The 25680-nt window shown below is 43.3% G+C and overlaps 1 protein-coding gene across 3 annotated transcripts in view; it reads right to left on the bottom strand.

The window, feature by feature from the left end:
- Window positions 1-25680, bottom strand: part of ccnd2a (cyclin D2, a) — a 137295-nt gene that overhangs the window by 11232 nt on the left and 100383 nt on the right. For 2 of the 3 annotated variants that reach the window (XM_034534760.1, XM_034534761.1), the window contains 3 exons: window positions 5411-5618; window positions 3832-4047; window positions 829-988 (listed from right to left, as the gene is read on the bottom strand). In XM_034534760.1, coding sequence (XP_034390651.1) covers window positions 829-988; window positions 3832-4047; window positions 5411-5618 — 584 coding nt within the window. Of the gene's footprint in view, window positions 1-828; window positions 989-3831; window positions 4048-5410; window positions 5619-5740; window positions 5882-25680 lie in introns of those variants that run through there. The other variant, XM_034534758.1, reaches the window with a different exon arrangement.

The following is a 25680-nucleotide window of genomic DNA, read 5'->3' as shown; positions in this document are numbered from 1 at the left end:
GAAAGCTATCATGTCCTCCAGCTGTAGGGCGGGGAGCCGTGAGAAGTTAGGTGGAGAGGGGGGGGAACAGGGAAGGAAGGTGGCAGGGGAAGGAGATATGAAAACATGACATGCCTTAGAATTGGCTATGCAAAAACAATACACTCCTGTGGCTTTCCCTAACTCCCCGGTTCCCGCCTGCATCTTCTCCGTCTCTTCAGATCATGCTAATGGCTGTCCCTCCCACGAGTCGCTGGATGTTTGATCTTGAGAGCACCATTCACCTCAAGAGCAGAAAGACAATGGCCTGCTTGCCTTCCTCCATCTCTGTCCATTCCTCTTCCCGACCCTGTGCGACATGGGAATGCCCCTCAACCGGGCTTAATCTGCTTTGAAGTGTTACTGGATGCTCTGGGAGCCACTGATACGCTTCTAAAACATGACCACATACCAGCCCGGGAGAAGACAAATGACGGGCGTCAGACCTAAGAGTCTAACGCTGAAATGTCTTCCATGACACACGCTTTTCTTCGGCAGAATATTTTCCCATCGGAGGTAATGCATCTCACTTAAGTCACGGCGGGCCGGGACTGGCCCACGGCACACCTCTGAACAGAGCTGTTGCCGCATGTTATGGAGAGAAGAGGGCTTTGATACGGAGTTGTAAGAAGAATGTGCAGATAAAGATATTGTACACGAGAAAGTATGTTGATGCAAGCCATTGCTGCTTGGTTCGTCTTGGCAGCGTATCCATGATCAGTGTCACTTGCAACACCACAGAGAAAGAAAAAAAAGAAGAAATGAGAAAAAGCTGTTGCATTGAACACATGAGCTCCGATTGTGTCCTACCTGTGGCACAGAGGGCGATGAAGGTTTGGACATGTTTGCGTATAAGTGCCAGCTTGTCCTCGGGCAGCGGCAGCCTCCTCACAATGTGCTCAATGAAGTCGTTCGGTGTCACTGCTGCCAAGTTCCACTTCAATTTCCCCAACACCACCAGTTCCCATTCCTGGAGAGAGGGCGAGCGAGAGGGCGACACAGAGAGAGCGAGAGAGAGAGAGAGAGACGGAGAGAACAGAGAGCAAGGAGAGATAACCGAAAATGAGAAAGATTAGGTGACACAATGTACAACCACATATTTACATACTGGAACAGTTTATACTGCACTACTGCAGCCACAGCCAGTGACACTGCTGCCTTAAGGGAGCCACTGCGGCTCTGAAGGCCCCTTACATTAGTATGTGTGGAGGTTAAGCATTATTGTTTTTACGTTAGTCTCTGTCTGGCCGGGGACAGAGAAACACCAGCAGCGCCACCAACCCAGGTGACCTCACAGCACTGTCTCCCTCCCCGTCTGTCTGTCTGGCATCTGGGGACTTTCCTAAAGAGGCCCACCAGAGGTTCTACTGTGTGTATATGTGTGTGTGTGTGTGTGTGTGTGTATGTGTTTCTGTGTGTATACGTGTGTGTGATTGCAGAGTAAAAATGGATAGGAAAGCCTGTACTTGTTAAGCAGCACCAGCAATAAATCTAAAAGTAAAGTGTTTCATTATTTAATCTTATCGCATTCCATTCATCATTTAAACTATTAAAAAAAACTACGTACATTGTATCCACAGTAAATGCAATTAGTTTTCTTTGATGCATTTTTCTGCTAATTCTGTTGGAGCCCTTTGGTGCTTATTGATAAATTCACCCTTTTCAGCGTACATTATTCTGAATATAAACAATGTTGAGTGCCACGTATAGTTAAAAGACTTCACAGGAAACATAAACCTTGGGCAGCATTTGAAGTGAACAGCTCTGAGTCACACATTACTCAACACCTGAACTTCTCCGTCTCTTGACAAAAAGTTAAGGGACAATAGGCGTGGTGTTCTCTTCTCTGAGTGTGAATCGTTACTTTCACTTCCTAGAGCAGGAGGTGATTAACGGAAGAGGTGGTGACTAATTTGGGAAAAAATGTCGTGGTTTGGTTCCGGACTGTAGCCTTGTGACCGGGACCTCGGATACTCTTCTTTTTCCCTTTCAGTGAGAGAGAGACCACATGGACTCAGTCATGAGACACCTCAACATGGCTGCCACTGACCCTGCATGCTACCAGCTGCATTTCTCTAATCAAAGTGACATTTGTCAGCCCTGTAATGTTTCCTGAGCTCCGTGATACCACAGACATGAATAGAGGGGAGGAAAGGGTTTAAAACACAGAGATTGTGTTTATACCCACAGATACTGACTTAAAGGTTAAAGGTATCTTCCTCTGCTTGCTTGGAGGTGTGTAAGCACCGTCTCAAAGATTCAATTATTTGATCATATGCCAATCATAGCCCAACAGTGGTCTGTTGATTGCGTCAGCTCTAATGCTTGCAACATGGCTGCCTCCTGCTCTCAAAAGCCTTCTTCCATCAGTGCCAAGCAAGATTCCGGCCTCCAGCGAGGGCTACGACCAACCTTGCAACACAGGCAACGGACCCCGCCACTGACAAGGGTGGCAGGCATGCAGGCACCCACTTCCTTCTTCTACTGCCTTCCTCTGGTCACACCATCTTTGTAACATTGCGGTTCTCTTTACAAGAAATTGTTACCAAAGACGAGGACAAAAAAAAAAAAAAAAAGATCACATGCCCCGAGCAGCTGATCTCTGTTTCCTGTATCTGCATGTCAGCCAAAATACTTCCTTATACAGAAACACTGAGGAGAGGCCCCAGCAAACCAGTCCAGGGACTGAAGCCTTGGTCTCCAGACTGAACATGAAGGTAGAACGTTTTCTTGTGAAGTGCAGCACGACATACTGCGTGTAACCCTTACTCATATTCTTTTTTCGCCCCTACAACTACAAACACGCTGACCATTGCAACCTTCCCCGAAGAGAGGTTCAATTCAAATCGGACACAATTATTCCCAGGCAGAAATACATTCCATGAAAAACAACAAAACCAACAGCAGCTCGTCTGGAACTTGAATCTAGTGCAGCAATCAGCCGCCAACAGGCATCGAGGCAGGCCTCACAACCATCAGCCACGTCTGAATCCTAATATGTGGCCTCTCTCACAACATGGGTGGGATTGGCTGTTGTTTACTGAGGAATGTTGATGTAGCACCACAGCGCACAGAGCAGTGGGTAAAAACACACATCTGACGTGAAACTGAGTCAATTAATTGGCGAGGGCCTCCGTGACCTCATCAAATACGGCATTTGTGTCTCCTCTAAATGACACACCTGCACCATCACTTGGAGGCTTCGCCGTGACTGTGAGCTACATTTCATCGGTGAAAAATGTGTCAGGATCAAAAAATAGCGCAGCATGACATAATATCAGGAATGTTTGCATCAATGGTTATTTTTGGATGGAAGCGAAGCTGTAAAAGGCAAACTTGTATTTCTCTGTGTGTCTCTCCCTCTCTGGCTGACAGCAACAGAGTCTTTGGCTGAGGTTCAAGCTGACCTCGTTGCTCTGTGCAAATATCTGCCACTAGATGGCGATGGAGACCACTGCACGGACACGATGGATACTGTAAAAGCCCAGAGGGTCTCATACAGTGAAGAAAGTCATTGTGGAACAATTCGCTGCCAGGCTTTCGCTTTTGGTGCACATTTTGATGATGACGCTGGACAACAGAATCAGTGAAATGAGAACAACCCCTGGAGCTTACTTATTAGCATGTCATGTTTTGAGCTAAATTAATAAAACCAAAAAACACATTTGGGGTGAATGAATAAAGCAAACTAAATAACAAAACAAACATAGAACACATATATCATGAAGTCTGGCTCAGCTGATGATGACTGCATGAATCCTCAGAGGTGTGACAGTGAATTTGGTGAAATGTGTTGAACCAACTGTTGCTTACCAGCAGCTCTTGTGGTCTGATGGAGTTATCTGTGTAGATGCAAAGCTTCTCTGCGGTTAATGGACGAGTCTCTTTCAATTTGGATGCGAGAAACATGCACACTGCTCCCAGCAGTTGCAGGTTGCACTTTTTGGTGGGTACCACTGCTAAGAATCTGTCTAAGTAGTTCATGGCCAAGGGAAAAACTTCTTCCTCGCACTTCTCCTCCTCACAAACCTGAGGAACGAGACAGCAGACAATGCAGCAATGTTCAGCGTTTGGAATCAGCAACCCACCCTGCAGAGTCCAAACTTATTTTCCAGCACTTTAAATGTATATTAAACATTTAGGAGAAAACGAAACAAAAGTATAAATCACATAAAGAGCACATATAAATTCAATGACACACATAGTTGGGGCCCGGCCAAGAATTTGCGCCCAGCCCTAATCGGTTGCGACATCATAAATTAATTCGGAATAGGTTATTTTACAAAGAAGGAAATAAGTCTCAGACACATACTGTCAATAGAGTCGCATTCCTGTAGTTCACTAAGAAATGAATTCAAGTCACAATCAGTCGAGCCAAAAAACACCCCGACAGCGCAGCACACGGAAACACACTTTTTTTTTTTCATTCGTCATATTTTCATAAAATAATTAAAAATATAGATAAATTGTCTGGACCGATTTCCTTCACACCATAATGTTCATACGGGTCTTCTGTATCAGACCCGACAATACATTTCCAAATCCATGCGCGATAAATTGGAATAAAACGTCAAATTAAAAGACAAGTAGCAAGAGGTTGGTCTGATGTGCGTCACCGGCGACCCGATATATTTATTTCAAAAATTAATTAAAAATCTTCAGAGCGTCGGACCGTGACAATATTTACATGAAAATAAAGCGCAGGGGCTCGAGATTGTTTAGGGATAGATGTTGACCATAAATATTGGACGAAGTGTCACAAATCGAACATAATTCCAGAGTGAGGCAATGCGTCGGGGGGAAGACCCAAAGGACAGATAAGGCCCTCGCCCCTTCCGACATTTCGAATAGATACATAAAATGTTTGCAACGCTTTTTTAGATCATTCCTATATTGAGTGGACACAAAACAGCGTCCTCTGTCATTGCCGACGGGTTTGAGTCGCTGTTATTGCGTTTATGATACTGTAAAGTGCTCTTAAAAGGCACGAGCGCTCCTGTAAAAACCAACATGGCGATAGAACACAGGACAGGGCAGCACTGCACTGGGAGTGCATACGTGTGCATGGAAATAATCAGGCTATCTAAAATAATAACATTCAAGAAGCAACGGAGCAGCTCGCACAGGCAACACATGAGGCACACCGAAGAAATCCTCCGGTGTCACGGACAGCACAGCTCGGAAGTTTCACGAACAACGTCTTCGCGACCGCAGTTTAAAAATGGCAAGAAATGACAGAACGCGACGCATTAGTTGAATATGAGGAGTACGCAGCTAGAAGTCGGATCTATTGCAAACAGCGGCCAGCAAAGTAGTAAGAAAACGAAACAGGAGGCTTTAAAGTGGAGCACGGAAATAATCAGACTTGTCGGCACTCGGTGTTTCGGTATACCTCCAACATCCAAGTAGCGACCATCCTCCTCATAAACGGCTGAATATCTTTCTGGACGCTTTTGAAATAGGAATATTGGGGTAGAAACCTCTCCTCTATGGTCAACAAGCTCTGCAGGACTCTGTCATCGCACAGGAGATTCGGATCGGGACGAGCTCGGATGGTGTCCATTTCGAGGCAAAGCAGCTCCATGGTGCTGGTGCTCTCACTAAAGTAGAAAAAAAAAAAAAAAAAAAAAAAAAAAGTAGTATTTCTCTCACGGAAGGGTATAAGCGGCGTTGCCGAGCAAAAAATGCAAAAGGATGGCAGGAAAGTCTTTTAGAGGCATACAAAGTGAGACTGCAGGGGCTCCGTAAGAGTAGTCCTGCCTCTCCTTGTTGAGAACTTTTTCCTCTCTCCCCACAGCGCGCCTCTACTTTCATCCGCCTGGCCAGATCAGGCGCATTTCAAGCCTGCCCTGCATGCGCCACTGACGCAATTCACTTCATTACCTCTGCATAGACCAGAAGCAACATGCTGCACCCCTGTCCCTCTTTCTTCTTCTCTGGCAGCCACGACATCTTTCAGCAAACGTGTTTCATTGAAACATGTATACATATACATGGTTGACATTTCATCCATCTACTAATCTCGACTTTAACCAGATGTCTTCACATTTACAGACCGTTCTAGGCTGACACGAACCAACTCTATAAATTAATAAATAATAATAAAGTATGTGACTGATGGCTGTTTCATCAGAACATGGTGCGTTCAGTTACAACACAAGCTGTTGTGTGTTTTAATGCCCGGTGCTTGATTTTCTCGTGACGATAATTACAGAATGGAGAAAATAATGTCAGTGTCACCTAACATGATGCACGAGTGAATGTTATGCCAAGTGTTGCATTATTGTTACCCACATTGTCAGCATATAGAAAGCCTTCAAGAAACCAACTTTATAGGCGACTTCTTTAAGTGCGACAAGTGACTCCTTATATAGAACACCAGTTTGGATTAGAAAGAAAGGACAACTCCAAAAGGCGTCTTATTAATATTGCTATCTCCTTCACAATTCTGGCAGCTTGTTCGAACGGACTCAGTGAACCTCAGCGCGGAGCGTGAATGCATGTCGACACTAGATGTATGTGGCCATAAACACGGCACGTTAACTTACAGCGGCGTGTGCTCGCGCACGGACACACGCACGGGATAGAGCCGCCCTCCCACTCGCTCTGACACGCGCACGCACGCGCGCACACGCCCACACACGCGCGCGCGCACACACACACACACACACACACACTCACTCACACGCACGGTCTTATAAACTTAATTCATTGCGGCCACCAACTGCTTGTGGTTTATGCGCGATGGCTTTCTAGGAAACGTGATGCAGCAGTCTTTTTTTTTTTTTTCATCGTGTTGTTCTGTTAAGATAACACAAAGACCTTTGTCCCTCCACCAAAGACCCTTGACTTTGCTCAGCCCAAATATTATCAACCAACTCAACAATTCCTGCTATAAATCACTTTTTTTAATTCATGCGTCTTTGATAATTTATGGAAAAACAAGCAGGTGGAATCGAAGCGGAGAGTGTAAGTCATTGAGCAGATAATTAAAAAAATGACTGCCAAATGATTTAGCCTCACATATAGTCACAAAGGGAATCTGCATGGGTAAATATGGTAATCCCCCTCCTATTCTTAGTCAACTTCAAAGACTGAGCCTTGAATGAAACGAGACTTCAGTGCATCAGGACAAGACTGGGGACTGTAAGTCCTCAGAGCTTTAGAGTTGTTAATTTCCACCCGACGCTTGTTGGCTGTATAGCAATGCTTGTGAGAAAAGTGGGGGAAATGTCTCTTTAAAGTTTTTTTCCACTCTAAGTTGTTTCCTCCTCCCTATGTGTCTATTTGCATAGCCAATAGTTCCTCAGCGCTCGACCGAGGCTGTGTGATTGTTACTGGGCAGACTTCTTCTTTACCTCTCTCTCTCTCTCTCTCTCTGCCGTGGTCAGCTATCAGTCTCACCCAATAAAGGATGTAGCTGCTGTTTCAGCACGCGCACCACAGTGTCCTGAGCGGTATCATAGGGTTGAGGTTCAATACATCTATGCTTGGTCGGAAAAGAGGCTGCGACTCAGTCTTTATAATAATTTAGTTTCAGAGGAGAGAAACTTTGCGACTGGAGTGACACATCTCCTCTGCAATGCATCCTGGGTAGTTGATGACATTTCCAGAAACAAGACTGTATGTTGAAACGAGGAAGAATGCAATCACTTCACAAAATAACTCCCAGTTCAAGAACATTCATGACAATTCGAATTAAGTAGGAACAAATACAAATCGAAATGATTGCATCCTTAATGGCAGGGACCTGTCGTTGAAAAAATGATTTCTACACTGTATAATGGACTAAATTCATCTTCCGTTTTTGAGTTCAAGCACAACCACTTGAAATCCTCCCTTGACAAGTATACACTTTAAATGACCGTGTTTCTACAATGATGCAGAAGATGAGAAAAAAACATTCGGAATGAATCGAAACTAAGACATGTGCTATTTCTGGCTAAATCGACTGCTTCGGAGTTTAAGGAAGCCAAATCAAATGTGACATGGACACGGCGCTGAGGTGGAGAGGCAGGTGCTCCAAATCCTCCTCCACATACAGCACCAGCAGCTGCCCTGCTCCAGCTCACCAAACTGCGTAATTACGCATCTCAGAGTCATCCTTTCCAGTAGTTCCACACAGGCTGATGTCAGTGAGTGTCACGTTGGCTTTGTCACCAGCAAGTCAGTCATTTAATGTAAAAGAAAAAGAACATCACTGATAATATGCAGCAGGTCCATTCAACATCGCCATAAGCAGCATGCACTGCACCCTTCCAGCTGGACCGAATCAATCCTAAAATATGACTTCCTCCTAAAAAGGAAAAATCCCTGAGTAGAGATGAGTCAAATGCAAACAGTAAATTCACAGTTTGAATGTGTGTTTTTTCTTATTTTGAGTGACATCTGAAAATAAGGCTAATATAATCAAGGAGTTTTTCTAAAACAATATTAAAAGAGGTTAATTCCCTTTGGTCAAAGATTTGAAAGGAAAACACTACAAGTCATGAACACGCTTGTCTTTCGTGCAGCAGAACAGTGACGTCAGCGGCTCCTCGGAGCCAGTTCTCAGGCAGCAGCAGCGCAGTTCGTCCCCGGAAGCATTCAATTACCATATCACAATAAAATCGGAAAACACTCCAGAGTTTAGAAACATTACACGTTGCGACCCAAACCATTCATTTCTACACCAGGAGGGGAGCAGTCAATAGCAACTAAAGTTTGAAAAGTTGCTGCACACTGCAAGAAATATCCGTTGGGTCCAATTATTTTCGGGTTTTAAAACGTTATTTTCTCTAATAAAAGTTGAATCAAACCAATCAGAGAGGAGGGGAGTCAAGCCCACTTCCTATAGCAGTTTAATCAAATGATGCTATTTCCTGGAAACATGAACGCATCTGCCTGCATGCTTTGTTTCAGTGGCAGATGATTCCAGAAAATCTCCGAAATTATTTTTTAAATTAAAAACACGCAGAGTTATTAACCCCTGCTTGTGGATTTGTTTTCCCCGCGTGGTTTGGATTACAAATAAGACTTATAGAAGTGAACACCAGAGTGAGAGTCACATGTCGCAGTGAGGTTTGACCAGAGACTCATCTCCACCGCACCTTTCTCAGTTGAAATCCGTTAAAGCGACCAGAGACCAGCTGACAGCACCCCGGGGTGCCCGCATGATGAGCGTCGCTCTGGGTTATTTGTCTTTTTCTTGTCTTATTATTTTTGCCGACATCAAAATGGGAACCATGACGCTCCAAAAAAAAATGTCCCATGAGACAAAAAAAGTGGGGAATTTGTCAGGCAGCAGAACGAGTTGTGAAAGGACAGCAGCAGGTTGAGAGTGTTGAAAGAAAGTGTGAAAAAGGTCTATTAGGAAGCCGTCAGGCACCTCACAGGCTTGGCTCTCAGAGGGGGCATTCATTTCACATTATTTTTATTGCAAAAAATAATGCACAAATAGTGCATTTTATGTAACACATTTACACACACTATATGCTCAACTTTAAGTATTAGGAGAACAATCATAATGTAGGGCAGCTTCTCAGATTGTTACGAATAGGCTACATGTCCATCACTGAAGTGAAACTAAAATGAACAAGAATAGACTATGACAATTATCTTCTCAAACAAAGCTTTCACAAACTGCATAAAATAGATATGATCTCTTCAGTTATGTGTAAATGAAATACTTCAAACACAATCTAAAAACAACACACCTGCATCAGGTCAGCAACTCTTCAGGAAATTAAATAAAAAGATCCAGAGTGTGTTATTGTAATCTGACATGATCAACTAATAACCACGTTTCTTTTAAGCATTCAAAGAAACACAAATAGGAAATAAATTTGATGTAATAAAGAAACCTTGGTGGATTTATGTGAAATTCCACCGGAGTCGTTTCAGTTTGAATTCGGTAATAATTCTTGATATATCTTTGTTTAAACTGTTTATATATATTATCCCTAATTGTGTCATGATTCATCTTAATGTTCATTTTTGGAAGATTCTTGATAAAGGTATTAACAATCCAACTCTAATAGATATTTTTGAACAGTTGGAGAGCTAACTAATTTACTAAAAATAATTCAGAGATTTAATTATTTGTGAGCAAGCCACAGGAATAAAATTGAAAATGTCATGCTTAAAATTCAAGTGTCCTCATTTCTTAATTTTATGGCTAACAAATCTGCTTGATTTCGATTTAGTTTTGATTCTATGAACATACAAAATGTATTGCTATTGAACTAAACACAGAGAGTAACGTTTACAAAGGCTAAAATCAGAGGAGGAATTATTTTAATTTTGTATTATTTGTTGGAATTGTTACTTTGAAAATATGCTTTTGTATGTATACACAATAAAGGTGTTCAGACTGTAACATAATGCAGCATTTGAACAACAGGAACGCAGTTCATTCAACAACCAAGCAGCAGGTGAGAAGTGCTCCCTCAAATACACATCCAGCAGCCTCCTCTCTCTTTCTGCTTCGACAAACATTTTTGGGGGATTCATGTGCAACAGAACCTCTCAGGTCACCTCCTGCCAGGTCACCAAGGAACATGGAGACATCACAGAGAGCAACAACCAACAACTGAAACATGAGCCAATCATTTCTTTATAGGCAGTTCAAGCGCTAGACGTATAATAAAAATTAATGACGAGAAAATAGTTTTCAGATGCTCTTCGAGCTTCCAAACTGATCTTGAGCAGCATTGCATGACGGCTATCATGTGACTCACAAGAAAACATCACTATCACGTACATGCAATTTGTTTATCATGCCCACATTTCCCGATCTTTCACATATTTTTCTGTGGTTGAGTAACTGCAGATGTGTGTGCCGAACAACAACAATACAGAGAAAACTTAATCATGCATGACAAAAAAACACCAGACGTAATGCAAAAGTTCACTTGAAAAACTATTCTCCAACCGAACAGTTTGAAACATCCCAAACTTGTTGCTATGTAGATGTGTTGAACCTTTTTGCGCGCGTTGTGTGTTTTAACGCTTCACTGCCTTCAACTGCATCCCACTGATCCATGAAATACAAAGTGTTTGAGTCGTTAAACACAAAACCAGTACGTGTTGGCCTGGTCTACGTGTCATTTCAAATGGTTCCATACTGTATTTTTAGACTCAGAATCTATATGATCGATGCATCTAAACCCAATTACATTCTGTCTGCCATGCTGTTTTGACCCCATGAAGATCAATCAAATACGGATGTTTCATCCCCACATCCAGGATGGAAACAAGCATGTTTGTCCCAATTAAACAAACGTAAAAGTTTAGAATTTTCCAAAAATCTAAGACTGATATCTGGGTAAAACGCACCCTCTCAAAATAAATAATCAAGATTCTTTACGTCCTGCTGTGTTGGGAGCATGGTCTACTGTATGATGTGAGTGTTTCCAGCAGTGGTGTGAACCTTGTCCCTGACATCTCCACTAACCACCTGTGGGATTTCCCCGATTCCCCCTCCATGACTGATGTTGCAACAATGCAGCTTTGGCACCGAGGGCTCGCCCTGCAGACGTCCCTCAGACTCCTTCAGAAATTCTTTATGCAAACATGTCCTCCCAAATTCTTTGAGACATGCCCTTATCTCATTAACTGGAAACGAAACAAGGGGCAGCAAAACACGTAAAGAACAAAGTCTTAATTGTTGACGTCTTTGGGAGAAGATGTTGAGATGCAGGAGGTGGGGGGAGGGGGAGGAGGGGGGGAACCAGACATCTAACTCAGGTAAATACCTTTCAGAGCCTCTGGTCAAAGTGCACATGGTGGTGCAGTGGTGTTAACAGGCATTGAACTGCAGCGAGGATTCAAAACTACATTGTTAATATGTGTGTGATAAAGCTTGATTAATCCTTGATTGATGCATTGTTTATGTTTGACACATCGGCAGAGGTTTTGGGTGTCATGACGGACAGCCATCACGCGTTTCTTTAAAGCTCCAAGAGAGAACAGGACGTGCCACAGGACACTAAGGAATTAATGAGAAATGAAGTTATACTTTGCCTAAAATAGTTTTAAACACAAAGCAGCAGCTCATGTTCAGAGCTGTGTCTTTCTCTGTTCAAATGACTTTCTGATAGCTTTCCTAAAATTACATACATTTGTGTGGGATCTCCTTCTCTTTAAAATATTTTTATTTTTTATTGGACTGTTGGACTGTACTAATAAAAGGTACCAAGTGCTGGTTGTGGGACAATAATAATAACCTTTGGTTAACACCAGAGCGAATCCTCTGGTATTCATTTACCTTTCTTCTGCCCCTCCACCCCATTCCTTCATCCCTACCTTCCTCCCTGCATCCATCCCTCCCCTCTTTTGCATGCTTGACCCTGTCTTTTGAACTCCACCAACAACCTTTCATGCGCTTATCAAATCTGGGGCCAAATGAGCCAGATAGACAGTTGGATTTGGAGCACCGGCTGCTAAATAATGTAAATATTTCCTTGCTCTAACAGAGGATAAACTGCTTTCTCACACTGTTATGTGCTCCCCACATAACAGCCACAGTGAAGGCTGCCTCGCTCCACACCGAGCGGTGCAGAGTGGCTCAGCTGCTGCCGCTGTCTCTTCCCCTCCTGCTCCTCCAGGATTTTCCCATGTTCATATCACTAGCCCTTGACTTTGTCACTCATGCAACAGCTGCTTGCTGATACCACACCACAGTTCCAGCCTATTGCTCTCCCTTCTTTCACTATGCACACCAACAACAAAGGCATTGTTAATCCAGCGGAGTCCTTGGTGCAGAATGCAAGGACTTCTAGGGAGAGGTAGTGTACGTCAAGACAATAACGAATTTTTTGCAACACATTTCTTTTTCTAGATTGTTTGAAAATTGTGTCTCTTGGTGCTTTGGGAGGATCAACATCCTGAGGACTAACACCTGGAATCACAACAAGCTCAGATTAAAACATGCTGAGAGGTCAAAGAGATCTCACGCCATGGGCTTATCAAAAAAGCTTGCCGGCACTTAAATAACGGCACCAATCATAAGATCGTCACTCATCATTTATTAAAATCTTTTTTTACAGCTACGCAAAGGGGATGCTGAATGATGGGAGGAACATAGCTGCACAGTGAGCTGCAGAACAACCCAAGTCAAACCAAGCCGTTCATACAAATCCTGTTTAATCTATGATTCACATACCGCTCCCAATAGCGAACAAAAGAAAAACTGCCTGTTTACATTGAGTGTGTCAAACACACGGCGAGGTAACACCAACATTACAGTTAACCATATAGTTCCCAAAATAACTCGTCACTAAAAATAAACCAAACATCGTGAACACCTGAGCATAGACCAGCACTCACATGCATGCATGCAGTAAGTGGTGCTACTGTTGCCCTGGTTTCCTTATCGCTGCTGCAGATGGTAACAGATGGCACACGGAAGACAACAACATTTCAACAATTATTGAGGGTTTCCCTCCTCTTGCAACGGCATCAGGTGCTCACCGATCTGAAACGAGACACAGATGCAGAAACACCCGATGAAAAATACACAAAAAATGACACCTTCAAATATACAAGCAAAGAAAACACATGCACAACCACCCACCCACCCACACACACACACACACACTATCTGATCTTCTTAGTGATCAGTGATAGAGACAAATGAGGGGGCCCCACCACGGTGGCTCCCCTGGTAGATGTGCCGCTTCATTACAGCACCACACATGAATGTGCATCCATCCTCCCAAACACAGCCCGCAATAATCTGATCCTTTTGGGAAACCGAGGTGTTGGACTGTAATTTATAGGCCCTATCTTTCAAGTCTTTCCCTTCGGCTCCGCTGGTGGCGTCAGCCGCTGAGCCACTGTGTGTGTTTAACGGCTACATGTGTCGCTCCCTATCTCGCTCTCTGAGTGGCACAAAGGTAAAAGGAAGCTTAACAGCCTGGGAAAAAGTTGAACAGTGTGAAATTACCTTGATCCAAAGATTCCTGCCACATACCAGCCCAATGAACCCATAACAGAGCAGGCACTCAGTCAGAGAGCCCTGCCTGCAGGGAACAGCTGAGACATTACAGAGGGAGAGGGAAAGAGAAGCGAGGTGGGGGGTGGGGGGTGTATAGGGAGGTGAAAGAAAGAAAGAAAGATAAATGGGAGCAGGAAAGAGGCCCACCTCCAGTAATCTCCAGTCTACAGTCAGTGGTCAGGGTCACAGTATCTATATCTAATGTACATCCTATGATAACGCTGGACAACTGGCAGGTGGGGTACCACGGACGTGATTAAGTCAGATTTCACACTCAGAGGCCCTTTGGGGGTTCACGAAGGAGCAGCTGTAGGGCTGTATGATGTTGACAAAATATTGTGGAAAAATGAGTCGACAATGCTTACAATTGATTCTGGTTTGTTGAGAATTCATTTTCAATGAGTCCGTTTCAATCAGCAACATTTATGCAATTTCTTAGTATTTGTGGAATAAAAGTGTGTTGGTGAAGCGCAAATTGAAACTGATATCCTTTAGAATTCGTACCAAGGAGTCTTTTATTTCAAACAATCAAAAAGAAATTAAAGACAAAATCATTCTGCAAACAAACAAGGCAGGGCTCTGTGATGGGAAATCATTTAAAAAAGTTTATTTAGATGGATTAAGATGTTTGTTGACCTACTTGCCTTAGCCAGAGAGCCATGCTTTGATGCCCTGGTAAAGGCATGCGGGCCAACATGTTATGGTCAATCATCTACAGTAAATAGACGCTTTGAATACGTTTCGCTTCACAAACCTGAGGCCTTGTTGTGTAAGAATGACTCTAACTTTCTACTTTATTCATTGCCTTTTCTAATAATGTTTTTTGTATCCCCTTCACCGAAGAATACACATTTGATTCTATAAAAAGTTTAAAAGCTGCAGAATTTTGTTTTATTATTTCTTCCAGTTACAGTGAGTTCTATATGAGAACTCACTGTGATGCACTTATATCTTTCCCAATAGAATTCCTGTGTATCGGATGGGTCTTATTTTAAGAGTATTTGACTTATAACAAGCGAATACGCCTTTGATTCATTAAAACCACACAATCTTGCAACCATAACACAATTATAAGCACTCAATTTTATTTTGTTTATACTCAGTCAGAGGTCAAAAAGGTATGAGGGGGTTCAGGGTTGTGAAGGGCTTTGTATGTGATGAGGAGAATCTTGAACTGGATTCGTTGCTGTATGCGGAGCCATTTTGAAGGACTCGGGTGATGTGGTCTCTGGTGCGGGAGTGGGAGAGGAGACCAGCAGCCTAATTCTGGATGTATTATAGTTTGTTAATGATTTTGGTGGATGTGCCGTACAGGATGCTGTTGCAGTAGTCCAGTCGAGAGGTGATGAAGACGAGGATGAGTGTTTCTGCGGCTGAAGGAGATGGAGGGGCGTAGATGGGCGATGTTTTTAAGATGAAAGAAGGCGGTGTTTGTGATGTGCTTGACGTGGCGTTCAAAAGAGAGGGTTGGAATCGAAGATGACACCAAGGTTACAGATGTGTGTGGAAGCAGGAACAGTGATACCATCGATGAAGAGGGAGAAGTTGTGGTGCAATTTGTTTAGTGATTTGGGGCCAATAATGAGGATTTCAGATCTGTCACTGTTGAGTTTTAGGAAGTGTGTTTGCATCCATGTCTTTATATCTGTGAGGCAATTGCTGGTGGTGGAGTAGGTAGTGGGTGTGATGGATTTGGTGGAGATGTAAAGTTTGATTAGGGCGGTTTCTATGCTGTGGTGAGATCTGAATCAGGATTGAAATGGTCAGGGTTGAAATGGTTCGGTTGGTGGGTGTAGATGAACTAAGATGCACCAAGAGAATATAATGACTTTACTGACATCCCCATGAGGTTAGACTCTCAGTGTGGCCACAGGCAGTCCGACAAGTGATCAGGGATACAGGTGTGGGATCAATACAGACAATTAATAAAACGCCTCATTCAAATTGAGCTGAAAACAGGCAGTCAAGAAAAAAGAGCAGGAGCATCAATGTCATAACCAATCAATGTAAGCTTCACTGGAAGGGCAGCATCAAGTGATATTGGCCAACATTAAAGAACCAAATACAAAAATCAACAAACTAAATAAAATCACTAAGAATATACATGTGTAAAGAGGCATCATATAAAAAACGAATATATGCTGAAACGTTTCTATATACTTAATGAGCCTACCAGCATGTGGCTTGTGTTTAACACACTTGTTCTTATGTATTGGTAAATCTGATTGATCTGATTGAGATAAAACCACTTAAGAAATATTATATATACCAGGAAAACAGACATCTGTGAATGCCACAACGCAGAGAATGAGTACGGAAATAAATGGAAAGATATTTTATGTTAATTTTGTAGGTTGTTTATTGATAATTGGTAAATTAAAATATTATTTACGTAGATATTTGATTACTTTTTATGAATTTGTAGATGTATTCATTTATTTCAAGTTGTGACGCTTTTTTATCCTCCACACAAAACCAAGAACCATGGTTGGACACCCATGTCAAAAGGTTTTTAACAAAAGCAAGCTCATCAAGACAATAAATGTACTGTGTTTTAAAGAAAAATGCATTCAAGATTTTTTTTAAATAGAGTCCGCACAATAATTGCTCCCATGAACATTTAATAAATGACGACTTGTGACATTTCGACCAGTCAGCTCCTCTTTAGACAAAACCAATGAGCCAATAAAAAGCGAACAAACAATGAAATTGACTGTAAGGAATTCCTGTTGGAGCACCGGCTTTCACCCACACTGTTTGGGTTTCTGTGAGGAATAAAGGCCATCGCATTCATGTGAATGATGGTAGAGGGAGGTCGGTGTGATTGTTGTTTTTCCATCTCAGACACAATAATGAATGGATACATTTTGTGTTGGCAGAGAAAACAAACACCCCCGCTTGCTCCACTGCATTTCAGTCACTGTCTTTATAGGTTCTATACAATTACAGCCAATCACATGCTTTCTGACATGGTAGACAAATGCCATAATTACTTCTTAGGCACTAATTGAAAATATGTGCACAAAAAGAAGAAAAATAACCCATTTGTTTGTATTTAGTGGTAAAAAAAAACCAAACATTGTACCATGATGATTTATAAAGTAAATCCCCATTTCTAAAATAGTAATTGTACGTAATGTATACATGTAATTAATGTAAATAATTATTAGTAAACGGAGAAATTTGCATATATGGTTCAAATAGTTTTCAAATCTTTTAGAAGTATTTAAAAGTAATTTATGGGAAAATTACATACCATGGTGATCAGATAGAACTCAACACAGTGCACAGTGGCTTATTGAAAGACTGAAGGAGGTGAACCGGTTTCAGGGTATTTCAGAATTGAGCAGTTTCTGTGTGTGTTGGTTGCACCTGTTTGTTGTGTGGCAGCTTGCGATGAGTTTATTCTTATCAGAATATCTGCAGTGCCTCGGCTCTCTCTGGGTTTGGAAGTGTGACAATTTCTTTTGTCCCCAATTAGAGAAACCGTCTGCTCGAGGTACTGATTCTGCCGGCGCCGGATATGAGCAACAGTGCACTTTGTGCCACATCTAGAGCAAAGTAACCTGAGAGCTGATGGGGAGTGTGCCATCAGGTTAATCAGGTGCAAAGCGCTTATGCTGCACAACTGAAAGGCACAGTAAAATTGCTTCTTGACTGCCGTTGTACGTGCAAACACATGAACAGGTCTGTGTCTAACAGGCACAGACTCCCTGCCTATCACACGCAAACACTGACACAAACAATTGTTGACTATAGTTCAGTTTTTACAACGTTTTATTTAAGTTTGTCAGCTGTAAGAATCAATCAGTGTTTGTAAAGAGCGCGTTAACATGGAAGGGATGTGAAATGAAGCTTCCGGATGAACTAAACTAAAAAACATGCTTTCAAAAACTACATAGATAGCGTTTGTGTTCCATTTCTAAAATACACTTGAGCTTCAGACAACCCTGTGTCAACAGGGTGAACCCTCTGCTCTCTTTCATCTGGTGGTCTGTGAGCAGCTGGTTTCCCCACACCTCTCTCTCCTCCTTTTAACTAAAAGAAACACAGACATGTTTTCACCAGTAATTAGACCTCATAGAATTGATAGGTCCACCGACTAGTTCATGTTTTTCTTTTCGTTTTCCCAGCTCTCTGTGACTGAATTTATTAGGGGTGCCGCTGATTTCAATCTGATCCGATGTGAGGTCCCAGGACCTCACATCGGATCAGGAAAAACTCTCCCAAAAAATAGAAAAAACCCTTCAGGAGAGCAACATAATGAATATGACAGAAATGTATGAATAATGAGTAGTAGGCATGGAACACGATCCAGACCTCCACAATCCAAGAAACAGAAGGAGGTAGAGAGGGGGGGGGGGGGGGGGGGGGGGGGGGGGGGGGGGGGGGGGGGGGGGGGGGGGGGGGGCATCAGCAGGGCCACGGAGGCAGGAGGCCATCGCGAAAGAGGCCAGACCAATGACATCAGCTTTTGAGGCAGGAGGCCCTGAGAAGGAGGCAGGGCCATTGGGAAGGAGGCCAGGTCTAGGCCAGAGGCTGGATGCAGGAAGCAGGGCCAGCATCAGACGCAGCCAGGTCCAATGGACCCTATGAGACGTGAAGTCATAAAGACTCCGGGGAGGAAGTAGAGTTAGTAATGCGCAATGGAGAGATGAAAATTCATCCATAAGGAGAGAGAGAAGAGGAGATAGGTGCTCAGTGTATCCTAAAACATCTCCCAGCAGCCTATAAGCCTATAGCAGCATATCTAGGGGCTGGAACAGGGCAAACCTGATTCAGACCTAACTATAAACACTATTAAAGAGGAAAGTCTTAAGTCTATTCTTGAATGAGGTGACTGTGTCTGCCTCCCGGACTGAAAGTGGAAGCTGGTTTCATAAAAGAGGAGCTTGATAACTGAAGGCTCTGGCTCCCATCCTACTTTTTAGGACTCTAGGAACCACAAGTAGCCCCGCATTTAGTGAGCCCAGCTCTCTAGTGGGTCAATATGGTACTACAAGCTCCTTAAGATATGATGGTGCATCACCAATCAAGGCTTTGTAGGTGAGGAGAAGAATTTTAAATGTGATTCTTGATTTTACAGGGAGCCAGTGCAGAGCAGCTAATACAGGAGTAATGTGATCTCTTTTCTTAGTTTTGTGAGTACACGAGCTGCAGCATTCTGGATCAACTGGAGGGATTTAAGAGACTTATTAGAGCAGCCTGATAATAAGGAGTTGCAGTAATCTAGTCTGGAAGTAACAGACGCGTGAATTAGTTTTTCTGCATCTTTTTGAGACAAGATGTGCCTGGTTTTTTTTAAATGTTACGTAGATGAAATATATATCTCAATATATATCTCAATATATCCTTGAGATTTGCTTCACGTGGGAGTTAAAGGACAAAGCCCCAATCAAAGATAAGGCAGAGATTCTTTACAGTGGTGTTGGATGCCAGGGCAATGCCATCTACAGAAACCACATCACCAGATAATTGATCTCTGAGGTTCAGTAAAATAACTTCAGTTTTGTCTGAGTTTAACATCAGGAAGTTGCAGGCCTCCATGTTTTTATGTCTTTAAGTTTAGAGAGCTGGTTGGTCTCTTCTGGTTTGATCGATAGATATTATTGAGTATCATCTGCATAACAATGAAAGTTTATGGAGTGTTTCCTGATAATACTGCTTTGTTTACATTAATTTCTTCCTGTCCAAAATGCATTGTGTGCATCCATACGGGATAACACACATGTTCAATGCTTCTTTTGTATGCTTTGGAATAGGCACTGTTCAAATCGCATGCTTTCTTCTTCTTCTCCTCTTTTATACATCCTCTTTTTAGATGCATTACTGCCATCTAGTAAGTATACCCTCTGCAGTCGACACAACTTAGTATCCTGAACTAATGACGTGCACGCTGGTAGGGTGTGAGATACAAACAATGCAGAGTCATCAAAAGAATGCCTCCACAGCACCACCAACAGTCAAATGTATTGCTCCATACAGGTTATATTGCTCATTACATAATAAATGGTAAATAACTATCATGATTTTAGTGGAAGTTAAAACACTGAAACAATTACTTTTATCCTGTTAACTTATTGAGGTACGTTTATGGTCTTTCCTGTCAACCAGTGATGAATATTGGATATTCAATTGACCTTACCTGTTAACAAATCTTTGATAATTGTATCAAAATATTACAGCAAGTAGGCATGCCACAGTAAGTCAGTGTTAACGGTGTTAGGGCATACATGTATTACATTACATGCCTATTCATTTTCAAGAATCATGTATTATTTGGTAATCAAATAAAGTGTGTAATAAGCCTGTTATCAATAATGTGAAACTAAGGTTAATAATGTGAAACTAAGGTCCCATGTCGGGTCAAGGTCACCGGTCACTGGGACCGGGGTAGACCTCTATTTCTATGGACTAAGCTAAGAAATGGAACTTCTCAGTGTCTGATTGCTGCCTTGGGAACTGGGAAGAAGAACTGTGAGGAATACGCAGATAGTAAACTCAACTTTATGTGATTCCCCATTGGCATTAAGGAGCTGGACTCATTCATGTTCCATTACCTCAGGAATGTCTACTGGGGAACAAGGGAGCAGCCGCACATCACAGGCTGGCATTCACCCCCCCCCCCCCCCCCCCCCCCCGCCCCCCCAAATAACCCTCATGTCTATAATCATGTTAGCTCATACATAATCACATTTAAATTACAGGAGTGTGACCCTTGCCTCCCAACATGCCTAATCTATTACATATGTTTCCTAAAAGACAAAGGGATGCCTTGTTTTGGTAGAAGGAGGGGGGAAAGAAGCATGCAACAACATGCTGTGTCATGCCGAAGCTATAAAAAGGGATGCAGCAGTTTTCCTCTGAGTCAGCCTTGGAAGTCAGCAGCTATTTTTAGCAGGACGTATGTGGCTCTTGGAAGGGATGTAAACACTGTTGGATTTGGATTGGCGACGATGGGAGCAACGTTGGGGAGAGAAGGGAGGATACAAACGAAGATGCATGCAGCAAGAATAACAATCCCACGGACCAAGTGTGTGTCTCTATCAGCCACTCAGTCTGCCTGTGTGTGTGTGTGTGTGTGTGTGTGTCAGGGGCCCTGTGAACTCCAGGCCTTTTTGCAATCCCATCGTTCAGAAGAGTGGAGCGAAAACACCAAAGATACCCTCAGCCATAAATCTACCTCTCCCCCTTCTCTGTCGGTCCCACTGGGTAAGGTAATCTTTTCCTTTAAGACTTTTTCACCTTGTCTCCGTCTCTCTCTTTCTCTCTCCCTCACTCCTTCTCTTCCCTCTCTTTCGGTCCGCCTGCTCTTTCACTCTGTAATTCCTACTCTGTCACTCTGTGCCTGTGTGCTTAGCGGCCTTGTGTCATTATTATGGGCCAATTTGTGTCAATGCTAACATCCCATTCATCATGGGGGAATGGTTTCCGCCAGGGCTCGGGGGGCTCACATACCTCACCTCTCACATTTTCACCATGGTGGCATCCGCTCCACTATGGGGTCAGAGGTCAGAGTTCCAGACCTCCTGAGTGATCACTGACTTCTCTGCTAACCCCTTCTCTGAACTCCCATTCCTGCTCCCCGCCAGCTCTTTTACATTTCCAGGTCTTCACCCTCCTTCCCTTGATTCCTCTTTCTCTTCAGTGAGTCCTTCCTCTTTCCTAAATCTCTTTATATTTCCATGCCCAATGTCATTTTACCTTTGACTAGACAAACCACACTTTTGCTCTTTGAGTGTGTAACTAAAAGACTAAATCTCTCAGTTCTGACTTTTCTCATGAGGCTGATGTTTCTGCAGAGGTCCCCCCCCCCCCCCCCCCCCCCAACCCTCCACAACCCCCCCTCCCCCCTCACATCAATGGCTCACATCCCTTACTCTCACTAAAACCCCTGCATGCGGGTCGATGGTTTTCTTATGAATGAAGGGCCCAAACGAAAGTGCATTCCTGTCTCAGCTCTGAGATGAAGCAGCTGGCTGTTTAGTGAGTTCATGTCAGACGTTTGGTGTTTCATATCCACGTTCTACTCTGGAGAATAAGATTACGCATTGAGAATAGAGAAGAGAAGGACGAAGAAACACACACGAACAAGAAGAACTTTAACAACCGGAAATGCAGCCCTAGAGGACTATGTGCAGAGAATTGCGGTGAAAATGCCACCTGAGGTTGCTCCTCCTGTGACCTGTAGGCCGGGACAAAGGAGGAATTGAAGCTGATGTCAAGGTGAAAGGTCCGAACACAGAGCTAATATCTTCTGTGATGACGCGTCTGTGTCAAAGCTTCTAATGGACCATTTCATTCCTCGTTTACTGCGTGTCAAATTAAGACCTGCACAGTTGACCCTGCGCGATTACAACGCAGAGAGCAAAGACTTCAGAAAAAAGTCTTTGGGTGAGGACTTTCCTGCTATTGCCTGAAAATAAGCAGCTGAACTGAAAGGATCCTTGTTGTTGTGAAGTTCTCCTTGCTTGTTTATAGATGGTATTTGCTGTAAATCTGTGCAGTGAGAGCTTGGCTCCGGTGTGTCGCAGGCTGCCAGACGGAGGCAGGCATGGGGAAGGAAGGCATGTGGGGCACGCAAGTCCGTCTACATTTCGCTCTCTGCCAGCTCCTTATTATGCTCAATTACACCTTTAACACAAGTGGGTCGCTGTGGACATTTCTCAGGGTGTGAGGTCAAGCATTTCCTGTGTCTGTGAATGGCCCAACGTCAGGGGAATTGTCTTGCATGGGCCTCCCTCTCTCCCTCCCTCCATCATTTACCCTCTCGGTCCTTTTGACCCCTCCTCCACAAAGCCCCGATCACAGACCTCCACCATTCACCAATGAGTCAGATAGTTGGGGCTTAACCTCTGTGACTTGCTAGGGCTCTCATCTCTCAAACACAAACAAACAGGAAAAGGCATGCATACCCTGACTCCCTCACGTACACTCATGCATGTGTGCATGGGATGCATGAAAATAGAACTTGCAAATCAGATGTTTAGAAACTGAAACTCAAGATAAATCATACAAATTCAAAACTCAACCAAGACCGTTTATTTCTTTTAAGTATTTGTTCAGCATCCAGTTTGACACACACCCCTCTCCAGCTAGAGACAGGTTTTCTATTTTCTGATGGTCTAGTCAATTTTTGTATCCTTCCATTGTCAACAAAACACCTTAAGGTGGATTTTGGTGTGGGCCTGAGTGTTAATTACATATCTGATCGTATCTAATCGTATCTAATCTAATTGACAGAGTGTGTTTTTATGTGCCAACATGTGTGAGTCACAGTTCCTGAAGAAACGGAAAACCCGCTGCATAATGGTAGTGTACCAACAGGTTGGGTTCCCACACCCAGTAGGACAATAAATACTCCATAATCACTGCCTATCAAAACAGGCAACAGGGAAAACTGAAAACGGCACATTCCATGGGAAATCCATAGCGAGCAAGTACATGCTCGCTCCTCCGCACTGACATTTCAGAGACACAAGGGAGAGATTAGAGGCACATGTGGAAGGGCCACAAAACCAGGATGAAAGATGGCTGAGGGAGATGGGGGTTAGGCCCCCTATTTTTACAAGATGAATTGTTGGTTCAAGTGACACCATGTTGATTGACCAGACTGAAGGTAAAATCTGGAAGTGGCTCAAGTGCACGGACCGGATTTAGTTGAGTGATTAAATGAACATAACAGATTCGGAAATTGCACAAATATGTAGGAAAGGTTATGTAACATGAATATAACAGTTGTATGACTTTTTTATTTTTTTTAGACACGACAAGAAACAATCCCACTCGCACAATAAAAAAAAAGAGAGCGGGAGTAAGAAATAGTTTTCTGCTGAATGAAAAACGTTACTGGCGAGAGCACGTATGTTTAGAACATCTTTGAAACCACCCACCGCCCCACGCAGTCCTGCAAGCCACCACGCAGTGGATACAGTTACTGCAGTGACCTAGCATTTCACTCTGCCAAGAAGACAGGAGTGGAAACAAATATGAGAAGAAAAAAAAAGTCCTCCGAGAAAAATGGAAGGACTTTTTTCTTTCTTAAATGCTGAGTCGAGGACTTTGGTTATTATTGGAGGTGGGGAAAAATGAAAGAGGTCATTCATGACAAAGAGCCAAGATATGAGGAAACCACACTTGTGTCTGCAACAGGCAGTGGGAAGGCTGAGCCAAGTCTTAGTCTCAGCTGTTGTTCCAAGCCACACATTTATCACACAGGCACTTCCCCAGCAAGAAAAGACCCTCACAGGCGGCTCATGGGGGGTGCAGCCTTGCTCAAGTGACTAGATGACCCTGAATACCAGAGAGTGGCAGGTCTGTGGGATGAAAGTAGGACTTGTCTTGGCCTCTGTCTGTCCATGTGACTTTAAGTGCTGTCCCACGTTAAGGTAGATTGAGCCTTTAGAGAGAGACGAACTACCCAGCAAATATGTGTGTGCTGTATTCACATCGTGAGCCATATGAAGAGGAGGAAAGCTGAACTGTGTGGAATATGGCCTAAAGCTATTAAACACACTGCGTTCTCCTCCTTCACATTCTTCACCTTGGAAAAAATGAACAGGATCGAGAAGGTGGAAGGAGTGGGTGAGAGAGAGAGAGAGAGAGAGAGAGAGAGGGAACAGAGTCCAAACTCCACTATACTAAAGAGCATTGTATGTAGCACTTCAGTGGACTAATGATTATAGGAAAGCTTTTCCAGGTTTTGGCCATCTGTCACTTTTATGAACAGTGCGGTAGGAAATTGGGTCTTTGGGTTGTTTGGCCTTAGAATAATGAGCCACTGAAAATGACTATTATAGATGACCTCCCGGCCCTGTTCTCATATGGAGCCAATCGAGATGCAGCTTCAGAGGCCTCCTAACAATCAGGGATAAATCAAATGGATGTTACGGGTCAGGGGTGTGGGTGCTGCAGGAGGTAGGCCTGGGAACAAGGTAATGTTCTTCCTGCATGGAGGAGGGCTTGACTATGGGGTGTTTCTGAAAGAAAAAAGGCCTTGTTCCAATCAAAATCTTTTAAAGCTCTACCTGAACCCTTGAAGGGCGATGTATAAAAAAAACAACTAAGGAGGTACTTTGAGTATTACTCCTCCAATTAAACTCAAAAGAGGGGAAAGAATTTGCTTCAAGTAATGAAAGTTGTGAACAAACGAGAGATGTGGGAAAGAAGAAGAGAGAGCGCTGGAGGGAAGGATGAGAGGGGGATGTATAAGGAAAGAGGAGAGAGGTGTGTATTCCAAAAAGCCTATCAGTCGTAACGCCAAGCCCTCTTCGGATGCCCCTCAGTCAAAACAGACAAAACACCTGATAAGGTTGATTGTGAGAGACATTCCTCAGCTGAATGGATGTGTGCCGATGAGGGCACGCTGTGTGGTCAACAGTGTTCACACAACTGATATCAAAAGTCATAGTCCCTAGAGAGTTTGCAGCAAAATGTCACACAGGTATGTAATAACAAAGATACCGTCAATGGAGGAACTTCTGAGCCTCCTTGTATGATAACGACTGATGACTTGACTATAACTTTACTGACTAGTTAGCTGCCTCTGGTCAGCCTGCACTCAGGAGTCCCCTGTTGGTTGGTGTGAACCCCGGGGGGCCTCGGGAGTCCTGTGTGCTGTCACCAGGTCAGTAAATACCTCAATACAAGGACCTGGTATGAGGAGATGGGAATCACTGGCCAGG

The sequence above is a fragment of the Cyclopterus lumpus genome, chromosome 6 (assembly GCF_009769545.1).
Source record: "Cyclopterus lumpus isolate fCycLum1 chromosome 6, fCycLum1.pri, whole genome shotgun sequence".
In the NCBI taxonomy this organism is placed as follows: Eukaryota; Metazoa; Chordata; class Actinopteri; order Perciformes; family Cyclopteridae; genus Cyclopterus; species Cyclopterus lumpus.
This window is presented reverse-complemented; position numbering and strand designations above follow the sequence as displayed.